Source organism: Crocuta crocuta, unplaced genomic scaffold, assembly GCF_008692635.1.
Source record: "Crocuta crocuta isolate KB4526 unplaced genomic scaffold, BGI_CrCroc_1.0 scaffold15, whole genome shotgun sequence".
NCBI classification, from domain to species: Eukaryota; Metazoa; Chordata; class Mammalia; order Carnivora; family Hyaenidae; genus Crocuta; species Crocuta crocuta.
This window is the reverse complement of record NW_027530508.1, coordinates 2,003,127-2,017,866: the sequence shown is the minus strand read 5'-3', so window position 1 is coordinate 2,017,866 and position 14,740 is coordinate 2,003,127. Positions and strand designations below refer to the sequence as shown.

Here is a 14,740-nt window from a genome sequence, read left to right as displayed (position 1 = left end):
CAGGGCACCATTGACTTTGGCGATGGTATTTTAGAGTGGAGTCATACATAAATCTGATTCTTATTTCTCTATAGGGAACCTTTTTTCTTCTGTTTTAAGTTTTTAAGGGTGGCTTCTGGTTAATTGGTTGATTTCAATCCAAACTTTTAAAAGCTTCGTCAGGATGTAGTTAGGCAGAGCTCCTTTTTCTTTTTCAGTATTGCCACTCAACCTTGATGATCCCTTTTGGCCTGGTAACTGAGAAAACTTTCTTATATAATTTCTTTCCCTTCTACCTTACTGTTTTCTTTTTTGGGAACTCCTAGATCTTTCCAGTTTGTCTCTTTGCTGTCACAGTTTCCATCTCACTCTTAACTGCTCTGTGTTTTGGGAACTTCCATGATTTGGTTTTTCACATTACTAATTGGTTTTTCAGTTTTGTCTTTTCTCCTGTTCAGCCTTTCTTTTGAGGTTGTTTCTCCCCCAGTCATGTTTTAGTTTCTAAGAACTTTCTTCATTTTCAAATTGCTCCTCCTCCCCGCCCCCCATTTCTTTTGTTGTGGTAAAATATACATAACAAAATTTACTATCTTAACCATTCCTAAGTGTACAGTTCATTGGCATTAAGTTCATTGACACTGTTGTGCAAGCATCTCTACCGTCCATCTCCATAATTCTTTCCATCTTGTAAAATTGAAACTCCATCCTCACTTTAGCTCCCCATTCCCCTCCTTCCAGCCCCTGGCACCCACCATTCTACTTTCTGACTCTAAATTTCACTACTCTAGGTACAAGTGTAATCATACACTATTTGTCTTTGTGTGACTGGCTTGTTCACTTTGCATGAGGTCTTCAGGGTCCATCCATGTTGTAGCATATGTTAGAATTCTTTTCCTTTTTTAAGGCTGAAAATATTCCATTGTGTGCGTCTACACCATTTTGCTTGTCTGTTCACTCATCGATGGACATTTGTGAGATCGAGCCCTGTGTCAGGTTCCACACTGAGCATGGAGACTGCTTAAGATTCTCCCTTTCTCTCTGCCCCTCCCTTACGTGTTCATGTGCTCTCACTCTGTCTCTTTCAAAAAAGAATGAAATGGGATTTTGTCGTTGCTGTTGTTGAGTCATAATTGTATTTTATATATTCTGTATATTAATCTTTCACTAAGTATATAGTTTGATTCTGAATGTACATTGCCATTATATAGAAATACAATTAATTTTTTATATTGATGTATCCTGTGACCTTGCTGAACTCCTCTATTAGTCCAATAGTTATTTTTGGATTCCTTAGAATTTTCTTTCATGTCATTTGCAAGTAAGAACATTTAAATTTTTTCCATTTCTGATCTGAATTCATCTAACTAGCTCATTTTCTTTCCCTCCCTCTTTTTCCATTTTTCCTTCTTTTTTTTTCTATGGTCTTGTTGGGTAGAACTTCCAGTTCAGTGTTGAATAGAAGTAGGAGACAATTATGACTCAACAACAATGACTAAATCCCAAATGAAAAGTGGTGAAAAGACCTGAAAAGAAAGTCACTGAACATATAAAAATGGCTAATAACATGATGTTGAATATCACAGTGAGATTCCACTTCACACCTATTAGAATGTCTATAATCAAAAGGAAAGGCAAAGGGCGATAGCGAGAATGTAGAGAAACTGGAAAACTATTACAGTGCTGGCGAGAATGTAAATTCGTATAGCCACTGTGAAAAGCATTTTGACAGTCTCTTAAGAAGCTAAACTTATGATAAAACCTAACATCTATCTCATAGACATGAAAACATATTCCACGTGAAGACTTATACACAAATGTACACAAATGTTTATGATAGTAATATAACATTCAAAATTGGAAACAATACAAATATTCATCAAATGGCATCCACAAAGTGGAATACTATTCAGTAATAAAACAAATGTGCGAAAATACATACAAGAACATGGATGAACCTCAACATTATTATCATTATTCTAATTTTAAAAAGCAGACAGAAAAGACTATCTGGTATATGATTCCTTTAGATGAAATGTATAGGAAAGGCAAATCGATAGACAGAAAAATTAGTGATTTCCTAAAGCTGGGATCAGGAGCCTGAATTAATTGTAAATGGACATATGAGATCTTTTTTGGATGATGGAAATGTTCTAAGTTTATTAAAAATCACTAAATTGTAAACTTAACATGGGTGAATATTATGATATGTAAATTATACCTCAATAAAGTTGTTTTTAAAATTAAAAAAAAAGAAATGAAATAATCCAGTGGAGTGGGTATAGACCAGTGGTTCTCACCTGAGGGTGGATTTCCGCCAGAGGACATTTTGCAGTGTCTGCAGATGACATTTGGTCATCACAGTTGAGGTTTTCTGCTGGCGTCTAGTAGGTGGAGCCTCGGGATGTTGTTAAACATTTTACAGTGCACATGACAGCCCCCCTGCCAATAGGGATGTCAGTGGTGTGAGGTTGCGAAAGCCTGGTAGAGATTTAAAACACTGGCGTGTAGTGATCAGGTTGAAGTAGAATGACAAATACACCCAGATTTACTATAGTATTATTCTCTTTGTGTAAGTTTTCCATAATACGAAGTTTAAAAATATATGTGCAATTTACGTTTAAAAAAAAAAAAGCCATCTGCATCCACTCTGTAGAGAGTGCTGTTTTCCCAGCAGAGTCTGGCTGGGGCACACAGCTTGTCACCCCACCTGTGGGTGTACTGTCCCTGCATTGACAGACCATCCTGCTACCCCATGGCCCACGTTCATCCACAGGGAGGCCTGGGTGACTCTAAGCTTGAGGTGTCTCCAGGCCCAGACTTCTTGAACTAGTACTTACCTTTCAACTGGAGGCTCTTCGCCTCTGATTGATTGCGGCAGTAGTCCAGTCTCTCTAGTCATCTTCTGTAGATCCCTGTTTTAGGTCTGCTGATGCCACTCTTTGTTACCCTCCAGATAGGCTTTTGATTCATTAGTAGTTTTATAGTTCTTCTACCATTTCAATGTACTTTTGGGAAGAGAAAGAAGATTATGGATTCAGTTCACTATCTTGAGCCAGATGTCTCTAATTACCTTCTTTTAATGCCTGGTATACACCCCTTTGTGTGATTGGCATTTAACAAAGACATATTTAGTAATAAGTCATTAATCTAGTATTTGTTTAGTGCCAGATGTATGTGAAATTCTGTCTGGGTTTTAGGTATATGGTAAGAAACAAAGCAGATATGTAATTCTTGCCCTTGTGGAATTTATGGTGTGAAGGACAGACACTTGTTAATCAACTGCACTCAAATAAACATATAATTACAAAGTATGGCAGGTATTATCAAGAGCAATAACAGAGTGCTTTGTGAGAAAAACAAGGAAGATAATAGCCAATACTGGCTGTGAATACATAACGTGTGCTCGTTACTGCTCCAAGAACTTTACATGGATGATCTCATTTAATCTGCAGATAACTTATTTTAGAGATAAGGAAAGTAAGACTTCAGGTCCTAATTTAGTTTTAGGAAGTCAAGAGAGACCTTGCTGGGAAAAGTAACGCCTAAAATGAGAACTGAATGACTAGGAGGTAGCCAGGCAAAGAATGGAGGGCGGCGATGTAAAGCAGGAAGGAATAACTATTTGAAGGCCTAAGGAAGGAATGAACTCAGCATGAAGGGTGCTAGAGGCTGAAGTGGAATGAGCAAGCAAAGTGTAGCAGGGGATAGGGCAAGCAGGGGCTGGTGCGGGAGGTTGTTCTAGGCCAGGGTAAGGGAGTCAGATTTCATTCCAAAGGCTTGGGGAACTACCAAAAGGTTTTATAAGAGGAACATGGTCTGACTCACTTCCTAAGAGACCACTCTGCCTGCTCTGTGAAGAATGGATTGGCAGTGGACAGAGGCTTATTACTGTGGTCCAGAGGAGAGAGGATGGGGATTGAGACCACAGTGATGGCAACAGAATGGAAAAAGGCAGACAAATCTGAAGCAGTGATTTTAGGTCTAAAACATATTACTTGTAGCTGGGTTGGATATAGATGATAAGCAAGAGGAAGAAGTCAAAGGGATATGCACGTTTCTTACCTGAGCATCAGGATGGATGGCAGTGCTGACTACTGAATGGTGAGAGAAGGTTTTTAGACCCAGAAGGTTTCACTGCCTGTGAAGTTTAGGTGGAGGTGACATATAGGCCCACAAGAGAGGTCTGGCCAACTAGTGCAAACGTGGGCATTGCTAGCATATCATTTGTGCTTAAAGCCATCTATCTGATCACATTGGCAGCTAGATAGAGGTCATAAATGAGTGCCAGGGAGCACCTGGGTGGCTCAGTTAAGCCTCTGACTTCAGCTCAGGTCATGATCTCATGGTTCTTGAGTTTGAGCCCCACACCGGGCTCTCTGCTATCAGTGCAGGGCCTGCTTGGGATCCTCTGTCTCCTCTCTCTGCCCCTCCCCTGCTCTTGCTCTCCCTCTCTCAAAGGTGAACATTTTTTTTTTAAATTTTAACAAGAGAAGAAAAGAGGCCAGGGATGGAGCCCTGCAGAAGTCAGACACTTGGAGACCTGGTGTTGGAAGAGGAATAGCTAGTGAGGTTAAAATGAGATGGAGCAGCCAAGAGATAGATAATCAGAGGAGTGCTTTGTTGTGGAGACCATGAATTGAAAATTCTTCAAAGAGGAGGGAGTAGGTAGCCAGTTTGAATGCTCATTTTCCGATGAGAGCCATATATCAGGGTGTGTCTGAAAATTGCCATCAGCGGAGAAGCATGGTCTACTTCCCATCGCTCTTAAACACCATTCCATCCCCCATTTCCATCCAGCTGCTGTTCCTTCTCTCTGCACCTCTTTATGGTCAAAGTCCTCACCTCAGATAAGACTTGGTATCTCACTATCTTCTCTTTCCATCTTTATGTCACTCCTTTTCGGCTTTCTCACCAATTAATCAACTGAGACCACTCTATATTTTTTCATTTTTTATATTTTACATTTATTTATTTTTGAGAGACAGCACAAGTAGAGGAGGGGCAGAGAGAGAAGGAGACACAAAATCCGAAGCAGATTCCTGGCTCCGAGCTGTCAGCACAGAGCCTGATTCGGGGCTCAAACTCACAGACCGTGAGATCATGACCTAAGCCGAACTCACATGCTTAACCAGCTGAGCCACGCAGGCGCCCTGAAATGACTCTTTAAAAGGTCACCGATAGCTGCTCTCTTGTCAAGTCTTGTTTCACTTCTCTGTGAAACCCACCTCCTTAAACTCTATTGGCAGTATCTGATTGAGTCGATTGCTGTCTCCTTGAAACACTCTTTTCTTGGCTTTTATGATGCTGTATTCTGCCCTATTCCCACCTCATGACTGCTGCTTATGAGTCAGTTTAACTAGCTGATCTTTTAAAAGAATGCAAATCCAGTTATATTTCTTCCCTGTTCAGAGCCTTCCAATCACATAGTGCTTCTCCTCACATTCAAAATTAAATCCACACTGCTTCCCGTGGCCTACAAAGCCCCAAGTCTTCTGGCTCCTGCCCACCTCTACAGTCACATCCTGTACTAAAACTGGCCTTTGTGCTATTTCTTGAGCCTGCCAAGCTGCTAAGGGAGATTATGCTTGCTGTTCTCTGTACCTAGAAAGCTCCTTGCTCAGATCTTTGATGATTTACTTCTTCACATTATTTAGACCCCTGCTCAGTGTAATAAGCACTTCAGACCTTCCCAAACCACTCTATAATAACCCCCTCTAACCCATCACTCTCCGTCCTTTTGCTCTGCGTCATAGCACTTGTCCCTGTCTAAATCGTATGTTTAACTTGTTTGTGAATAATATGCCCCTACTGCCCCCAGAACGTAGGCTCTCAGTCACTCGTCTGCTTGATCACTTCTCTGTTCTCAGAGTCTGGAGCAGTGCCTGGCTACAGTTACTGATCAAGAAGACAAGTCTTTGAGGTGACAATAATGGAGGTGATCCAGACTGTATGTGACAGGATTGCCCTTTGCAAGGGAGGGATATGCCCTCCCTTTTAGCGGAACAGGAAATGGTGAAGATAGTTACAAACTCAGACTAGTTGTGTGGTTCATGGTGGGGGTGGGACTGGAGGAGGATGAGTCAGCACCCGGTTGGCTGCCATGAGAAAGGAGGCTAAGTACTGGGTGGATAGGAAGCTGGGCCCTTTGGAATGAAGGGAGGAGCTGTTCTGTCTCCGAGCCAGATGTTGCTGTAGTTGGGCTCCTGGTAAAAGGTGGCTGTGGAAAGAGGTACAAAAGCGTTCCCAGCATTTTTGGATGCACAGTACTTAAGTACCTAATAATGTCTCCTTGCTTTAATCAGGACCATTATTCTCCGTGCCAGGAAACCATTTGAGTTTATAATAGGAAAACTGTCCTTTTTCCTTCCTCCCCTGTCTTCCTCTAGATGGAGCCCACTGAGACTAGGACAGAGTGCATTGTGGGCGCTGCACACCTAGTCTGCCATCAGGATTGATGTGTTCATGCTTTTCAGATATTTGAGGTTTTGGTTTGTTTGTTTGTTTTGTGCTAAGCATCATTTTGGCTCTATAGCAATGAAAGAAACAGAGTCTCTGCCTTACAGGGCTTTTATTCCAATGCAGGGAGACAGTAAACAAAAGTACCAGTCAGAGATGAGATGGGTGTGTCACCCTGGGTCCTCACCCTACCTTTTCCTCGCCTTCCACCCACACCAGCCCTGGCACTGGAAAATGTTCTGTCTCTCACTCCCTGTCCTTGCTCTACCATCTACAGAAGCATTGAATGAGCCCTCCGTTGCGTACAATGGTGATGACATATTTTATTCTCTCCATTTCAGATGAGACGCCAATTATTGCAGTGATGGTGGCCCTGTCCTCTCTGCTAGTGATCGTGTTTATTATCATCGTTCTATACATGTTAAGGTGAGCATGCTAAAGCTTCTGCATTCTCTTGGACTCTGTATCAATACCCCAAGGTCTCAGTATGCCCACACAGCCCAGAAGACAGTAAGATAAGGGCAGTGAATCGGATAGAGGGGACTTGCAACTGCCTTGTGATAACTAAGATAAAGATTCTACATAATAATGGTTTAAAAGCTCTGCATAATCTGTGCAATTACTGGTGGGTGAGTTAAGATCCTCAGATCTAACCCTACTGTAGCAACCCCTAAAAGTACCCGAGTGGAGGTGTGCTGACTAGAGACCTATATTTCTAGTTGGGCATTTGGGGCAAACCTAAGATCTAGGATCTCTGACCCTGGTGTGCTAAACTGAACCATGTGAATTACAGAGTTCCCCCTAATGATTTTCTGCAGGGTCCTCTAGATATTGCTACTCAAACAGGGAGGAAAAGCAAGGAAGGGGAAGCCAGGGGAGACAAGGGAGAGATGTTTGTCCTCTTCCTGCTACAGTTACTGCCCTGGGTAATTGGGATTAACTCTGCCCTTGTCTTTGGCTTAAGCTGTTCTCTGCTCCCTCTGTTCTTTTGCAGGGATAAAGAGAAGGGACCCTTACACACCCCTACACTTTGTCATGTGTCTCCACCATTCTGCAGGAGACTTGTAGCCAGACCTGTGCCCACCCAGTCTGAATCTCTGGGCTTCTCCCTGATTGTACCAGGGAAATGCCACCATTTTAGCTTAATAGGGACATTCTTATCTCCCTTCCACTGTATCCTGCTCACTTATCCCTTCTCTACCTGGTGCAGCTGTCCATCTCCAGTGAGTCCTGGGATTGGAGCCACATAAAGGAGCCATACAAGCCAGAATATACCGTTAGGGCACCTGGGTTGTAGTGTAGTGTGCTGGGGATGCACAGGAACATCTGACGCACTTGATCACCTGGGAATGGAGCTGCCTCAGCATGTGCAGGGCCTGTCTCTAAAAGAACATGTTTATTTGGTAAAGGAGATTCAGGATACTGAATTGATACATGGAAATATAAAGCCAGTGATTGGTCTCTCTTGACTCTATGCTTTTTCACTGTGAACATTTTCTCATTAGGTTTAAGAAATACAAGCAAGCTGGGAGTCATTCCAATTCTTTCCGCTTATCCAATGGCCGCACTGAGGATGTGGGTAAGGCACCCCTTAATGATATGGGGAACCTTCCTGGAGAAGAAAATCAAGAAATTAGGGGTTTCCCATCCTAAAAGTGGGGGGTGGGGAGAAGACTTGAAGAAAGCAGTTCTGGTTCTTGGAGGTGTGGCGCATGCGATAGAACACCCAGTTTAGTCTCCAGAGCACTTAGCCAACCTACCCCCTTGTCTGCTGCAGAACCCCAGAGCGTGCCACTTCTGGCCAGATCCCCAAGCACCAACAGGAAGTATCCACCCCTGCCTGTGGACAAGCTGGAAGAGGAGATTAACCGGAGAATGGCTGATGACAATAAGCTCTTCAGAGAGGAATTCAATGTGAGTTCTTTGCTGAGGCTGGTGTGTCAACAGGGAGGAGGGCAGACCAAGGTCGAAGGTTGGGCCTTTTGAGTCACAAAGGGGTAGAAAATAGGTTTCTAATGGGTTAAGAGGTGAGAAATTTTCTACCAGGTTCATCTGACTCCTTTCCTATGTGATCGTAGACAGGAAATGAAATAAGATTTGCCTCACCTCTCTCATCTACCCATCCATCCATCCGTCCATCCATTAATCATTGCATCTGTTACTCTGCTTAATAAATACTGGAACAGAGGTCGCAGGTTGTCTTAAGTAATAGACAGTAAGAGTAATAGAAATGAGGACCATGCAAGACTGCCAAGCACAGGCCTCATTTTGGGTATTTAGCTTTGTACTTTGGGGGGTGGGGGGGCGGACTCCCTTAAGGAAGCTGAGCATGTTTGTGGATCTGCCAGTTGATATTCCCCACCCACCAGTTCTGATTCCAGTTCAAAACTTCCTTGAAGAAATTATGTTTTAATTGAGCCCCAGTCACAGGCAAAGGCATTGGTAAAAGGGGGTGAGGAATATTCCAGGCACTGGAAATAGCAGAAGCCAAACTATCACTAGTAAGGGTGGGTAAGGGAAAAGCACATTCAAAAAATAAAGGGCTGTGTGTGGCTAAAAGGCAGAGACTTGGGGAAGTGGTAAGATATGAAACTGTGTAAGAAAACTGGGCCAGGCTATAGATGTTGTGGATTGTCAGAAGAGGAAAGCAATGGACAAGATTTATATTTTGAAGAAAAAACAAAATCACTCAGGCAGCTAAATAGAGAAGAGCCCATGGGGAGACCAGAGTAGATGCAGGAAGTACAGTTAGGGGCTGCAGCAATTATTAAGAACAGAGCTGCTGATGGGTTGGCATAAGGTGGTATGGTTAGAGAAAGGGGGATGGACAAAGACGAACAGTTCCACAGTTGGCTAATTCATCAACTTGGGCATTGTTAAACTCTCAGTCTCCTTCCCATCTTCCCACTCAGCCATGTGTCAGCTTTGTCTCTTAGGCTGACTCCTCTCATGTTACCAAAATGGCTTCCTCAGTTTTAAGTGCCACATAGAGGTATAACAAGGTCCAGTGGGAAAAGGATGACTGTTTCTTGCTGTGTGTCTCCTTTTATCAGTGAGGAAAACTTTCCCAAGAGCTTCTGAAGATTTCCCTTGTCATATGCTCCTTCTTAAATCAGTCACAAGCAAGGGAGAGTTAGGCTTTCTGCAGCTGACTGAGATCAATTCAGACTATTCCTGTGTTGTGTCAGGGTTAGGCAGACAGCCCCACAGAATGGAAGCCATAGTAGCAAGGGGGAAGGGAAGAATGGTTATTGGGTGGGTGAGTCACCACTCACATTTGTTTCATCACTGAAGGGCTTAGAGGAGTGGAGAGTGATATGATCAGATTTGTACTCTGAGAAAATCATCAGCTATAATATGGAGAATAGCTCCATATTGGCTATTGGAAAAATGGCACTGTTTACTACTCATTATTGATTGAGAATATTTACCTCATGCCTGAAGATAGTACCCAGCCTGATACCATAGCTGGGTCCCCAGTGGGCACTCTACTGTTGCATAATCCATAGTGTCCACTGCTTCTAGGTAATAGGGTTTGTGACCCCATGGCCAAATGTCTTTTTCTGTGAAACGAGTGTTTTATTGGAGGAATATTGCCTGAGATAAAGCATTCCAGTAAATCCCTGGGTGAGGTGGTATTCCTAGAGACATGGTAGGCACATTTAAGCAGAGGTCGTGGTGAGAGCCATTTGCCATGCTACCATGGCCACTGTGTTCATGGGTTCATTGGTCTAGCACTGCGGGTAGTGGAGGAAAGGGCTGAGCAACACCCCCTAAGTTTTTAACAGTGAGTGCTATCTGGTGAGCATACCCATGAAGCATAAATATCTCCTCTGTTTCTTGTTCCAGTTATCCACCACCAGAGATCAGCTTAGATCCTGACCTCCAGTGAGGTGGTGTGATACCTTGCTTGAAGTTCTGTTTCCTGGAAGGATTTATCTTCTGTACTCATTCAGAACATCCCTTAAGTAGATTATCCCATATCAGTCCACTTCCAGCATGGGCCAGTATGTCTCACAGAGCCATTTGCGCACTAAGTTGGACTTTTTTCTTGCATTAACTGTTGATATCATTGGGAAGTCAGGTGCATCTGGAGCGGCTATGTAGCAAGTGCTCCGTGCACATCACTTCCATCTGGTGGTAGAATTCTGTTGGGCATGTTTAAATTTGTGGCTTATTGAATCATATACTACTTAGTTGATAATGGGCAGCTGAAGCCATTTAGATATCTAGTCACCCATGGTCAGGCTTATAGTCTCTACCAGAGCCAAGTGCTAAGCTGGGAACCTGATCTTGCCGACAGGATCATGGTTTTGTCCCCAAAATCCTGAAGTTTTTCATTAGGATTTTTCTGTTCCGCCTTAAGCACAGACAATTGTAGTCCCACAGGATCAACCAGAGCCAAATTCTCTGTGGCCTGGGTTAGCTAGAAAGCCTTCTCTCTTTTCAGACCACTCAATAAATGAGTCAGAACAGGACACCAGCATGTGGTATATGCTGTCTTCAAAATGTAAAATGGCTCAGCAAGCATCAGTCCTTCCTAAGGAGTGAGGGGGATGAGGAAGGAGCAGCAACTTGTCCTTTATGTTGGAGAGGATATCCCGACATGTCACAGGCTTTTTTATGTCCAGCCTGAACATCTAAGGTACATAAGTTTTTGCTCTTCCAAGTCCTGTGAGCTTGATGTCCTCAGCATAGTTGTCAGAGTGATATCCTGTAAAACAGACAAAATCCTAATGAGCCAGATCACATCAGAGAGAGGTCAAGATGACTGATCACTGAGGCTGCTCCTGCCATGAGAATGGGAACTGCTTCGTGTGGTTTTTGTGCTCCATAAAGGAAAAAATAACTGTTAGTCAGTAGCTATATTCCAGGTTCCAGTGGTTATGTTAATTTGTAGAAAGGAGTGCATCTGGAAAAGCACCTGCAAGTCGACAGTTCTACATGATTCATATATTCTAATCTGACATCCTTAAATACTGTCAGTCTCTGACGCTTGTTTATTTTGTAGCTTGCATGTGGGGAGGCGGTAATAGGAAGCATCAGAATAGCTAATAATCCAGCAGTTACAGAGCACTTGCTTCATGCCGTCACTAAAGTCATACATGCAAATGTATTCTCTCATTATCCTGCAATTTCTAATCTTCTGTAGCACTTAAGACCTCTGTAACTCACTTAGAGACTTAGCCTTTTGGCAAAGCTTGCATTTGCTCTTGCTGTTTTAATGGTCCAACTTATCCATTGGATTAAGGGACCAGTGTGGGTGTTCTGCCACTTGGTCTGGATAGCTGTTCCCCCCATACACTGGGAAAATGGGTAGTTCCTAATGTAAGTGCAGTTTGGGCCCAAACTCCTTCCATCACCTGGCCTGCAAAACCTCCATTCTAACTAGCATAAAATAGTGGCATTCTGGGTTCCCAGGAATTAGCTCAAGGCCAGAGCCTAGTAGATCCCAAACAGTATATTTCTCTTTATCCCAGGGAGCTACCATGATAAATGGCTGTAGGTTCTTAAGGGAAAATGAAGAGGAAGTTCATGGTATAGGAGTATTGATGTTATGTGGTAGGGTTCTTCCTTACACATGCCTAACACTGAAGGGTTCTGGGTCATGAACTGACCCAGGCCAGGAGTTGGATGCAAAGGAGCCCTTCTCTAGCTTAGCAGTCTAGGCAATCCTCCTTAAGTGACCTAGGTGGGCTGCCTCCCATTTTTATTATTGGGAACCTCGAATGACTTATCGACGACTAGAAATGTCAGAGCCCTGGTGACCATGGCCTCTGAGGCTCCTTCCGTCCCACTAACATCAGGAATCTCATTTTGAAGCCAGTCCCTTCCACCAGCATCTCACTCTGGTAAAGACTAGGAAGCACTTCTGAAAGATTCCAGTACTTTCCACACACACGTGCACTCTCTGCAAGGCAAGTGTTAATAGATCCCTTCAGGACACAGTGAAGGTGTCACTTGGAAAGTTGAGCCTCTTGGAGCCCCTGTAGCACTGATATCCCCTACTTTGTGCCAAGGGCTTTCTGGGTTTTCACTGTTACCTAGCTGAATTTAGCGTTCAGTCCAGGTTTCTACTGGCCAAGCGCGGCTGCCATTTTGTGGCCAGTCTCTTGGCTGTTACACTACCTGCAGAAGTTCGGTTAACTGTACCATAATTTGAAATTAGAAATTTGGCCTTATCCAAAAATGGTACTCTTCCTTCCTTGGTCTGAGATCTCTAAAATCTGTATCAACAACTATTCCTATGATTTTTGATGATCCAACTCCCTGAATTCCTGCAGTTTCCTCTAGGTATTAGCTCTTTGCTTTTCTTTTTATGTATTTTAACCTCCAAATTGTGTTGTGCTTGTATCCTGATTATCCATGAGCAATGAGAGCTGAGTTGTGGGACAGTCTTCCTCATAAAAGAAAGGTGCAGTGGAGAGCATAATAGAGATTTTTAGAAGTTGGCTTCCTCCCTACTCCTCTGTTTCGGCATCATTTTCATTGTCTCACTTAAGGTCCTGTCTTTCACATCAACCACCCAGGAAAGATGTAAATTCCATCAGCATTAACATTCAGCAATCAGCAGAACACTAATTTGGTTCAGCAAAATACATGGCACAGTCATAGAAAAGCCCTAAGTTTTGTGCTGTCTTTGAAGATAAACATTTGATGTTGGAGCTGAGCTTTTTCTTATTATATATTGTCAAAAGTTACCCCACACCTTGGTTTTAACGTTTCTCATCTCCTTTTAATTGGGATTCTTCCCACGTCTTTACTGCCAGTGTGAGAACGTAGCCCAGGCGATTGCAAGCATAACTGAAGTCCAGAACTGTGAGTGGCTTGCTCTTTCCCATCCTGAAACTTGGTTGACAGTTCCTTTCCCTTCATCTGAATCCAATGAGCAGAGTTCCATCGCCCTCATTTCCCCCATCAGTCTCTCCACCACAGCCCTCTCTAATACTAAACTGCTAAGTCAGTTAAGGTTTTTTATTTAAAAACAGAAGTCAACCAAATTATGCAAAACAAACAAACAAACAAAAACCCCAAAGCATTAATTGGGAAGCCTCTGGAAAGCTGGCAGAATCAGAGCTGATGTGGACTGCCAGCCCTCGGGCAGAACAAGCCTTACCCTGGGGCTCTGGGGCCCTCTAGAGAAGCCTCCACTTCTTTCTTGGCCTCACAGTCGTGAGGATCTGGTGTGGCACAGTGCAGCGCAGGCGTGACTGTGCCCACGTCAGGTGGCCCTGGCTGGAAAGAGGAGTAGTAGCATATAAGGCAAACATACCAGCTTACGTCTACTGTCAAAATGATATGATCATGGGGTGAGGAAGGCCTTTTTAAGCAAAACACAAGATTCAGAATCCACAACAGAATAATAGAAAGATAATAAATATATTAAAATATTAAATGTTCCTATGAAAAATGATGCCACACAATGGCCAACTGATAGAAACAGTTTGCCACAGGTAGAGAATTTTTCATAATATATAAAGAGCTTCTACAAACCTGTGAGAAAAAAGTAAACATTGCAGCAGAAAAATTAATAGTTCATAGAAACCAAATGGTCTATAAGCATATGAAAAGCTCAACTACATATAGTAGTCAAGGGAATCCAGATTAACACTAACCATTATTTTGGGCCTGTTAGATTTGAAAATTTAAGAAGATTGATATCAAGTATGGGCAAAGGTATTGGGATACAGATGCTGTTATGTATCGGTAGAGCGAGTTTAAATTGGGATAGCAATGGAAGGATGATTTGGCAATATCAATCAGATTTTAAAGGTTTATACTATCTGACCTAACATCTGGGATTCTAATAGAAAACCAAATATGTATTTGTACAAGGTTGTTCATTACAGCATTATTTGTAATAGCAAAGAAAATAAAATGAAAGCAAATGTCTATCAAATAGCAGAATGGCTAAATTATTTCTTGCATCTATTATGAAATTCTATGAGTGTCCAGCTGGCTCATCTGGTAGGGCATGCGACTTTTAATCTCACTGTCATGAGTTCAGGTCCCATATCAGGTTTGGAACTTACTTAAAATAAAGATTTAAAAAAAAAGAGGTGCACCTTGGTGACTCAGTCAGTTGAGTGTCCGACTCTTCATCTCAGCTCAGGTCACAATCTCAGGGTCGTGAGTTCAAGCCCTGCATTGGGCTCTATGCTGTCTTCTGTCCGTGCTTGAGATTCTCTCTCTGCTCCTCCCCTGCTCACATGCGTGCATGCGTAACCCCCCTCTCAAAATAAATAAACTTTTAAAAAACTAAATAAAATTAAAAATAATAAAAAATAAATGTCTTGACCTAGAT

The 14,740-nt window shown here is 42.7% G+C and overlaps 1 protein-coding gene across 2 annotated transcripts in view; it reads left to right on the top strand.

The window, feature by feature from the left end:
- PTPRA (protein tyrosine phosphatase receptor type A) overlaps positions 1-14,740 on the top strand; it is a 115,116-nt gene that overhangs the window by 59,701 nt on the left and 40,675 nt on the right. For both annotated transcript variants that reach the window (XM_077766974.1, XM_077766973.1), the window contains 3 exons: positions 6,777-6,861; positions 7,941-8,014; positions 8,213-8,349. In XM_077766974.1, the coding sequence (XP_077623100.1) occupies positions 6,777-6,861; positions 7,941-8,014; positions 8,213-8,349 (296 nt within the window). The remainder of the gene's footprint in view (positions 1-6,776; positions 6,862-7,940; positions 8,015-8,212; positions 8,350-14,740) is intronic.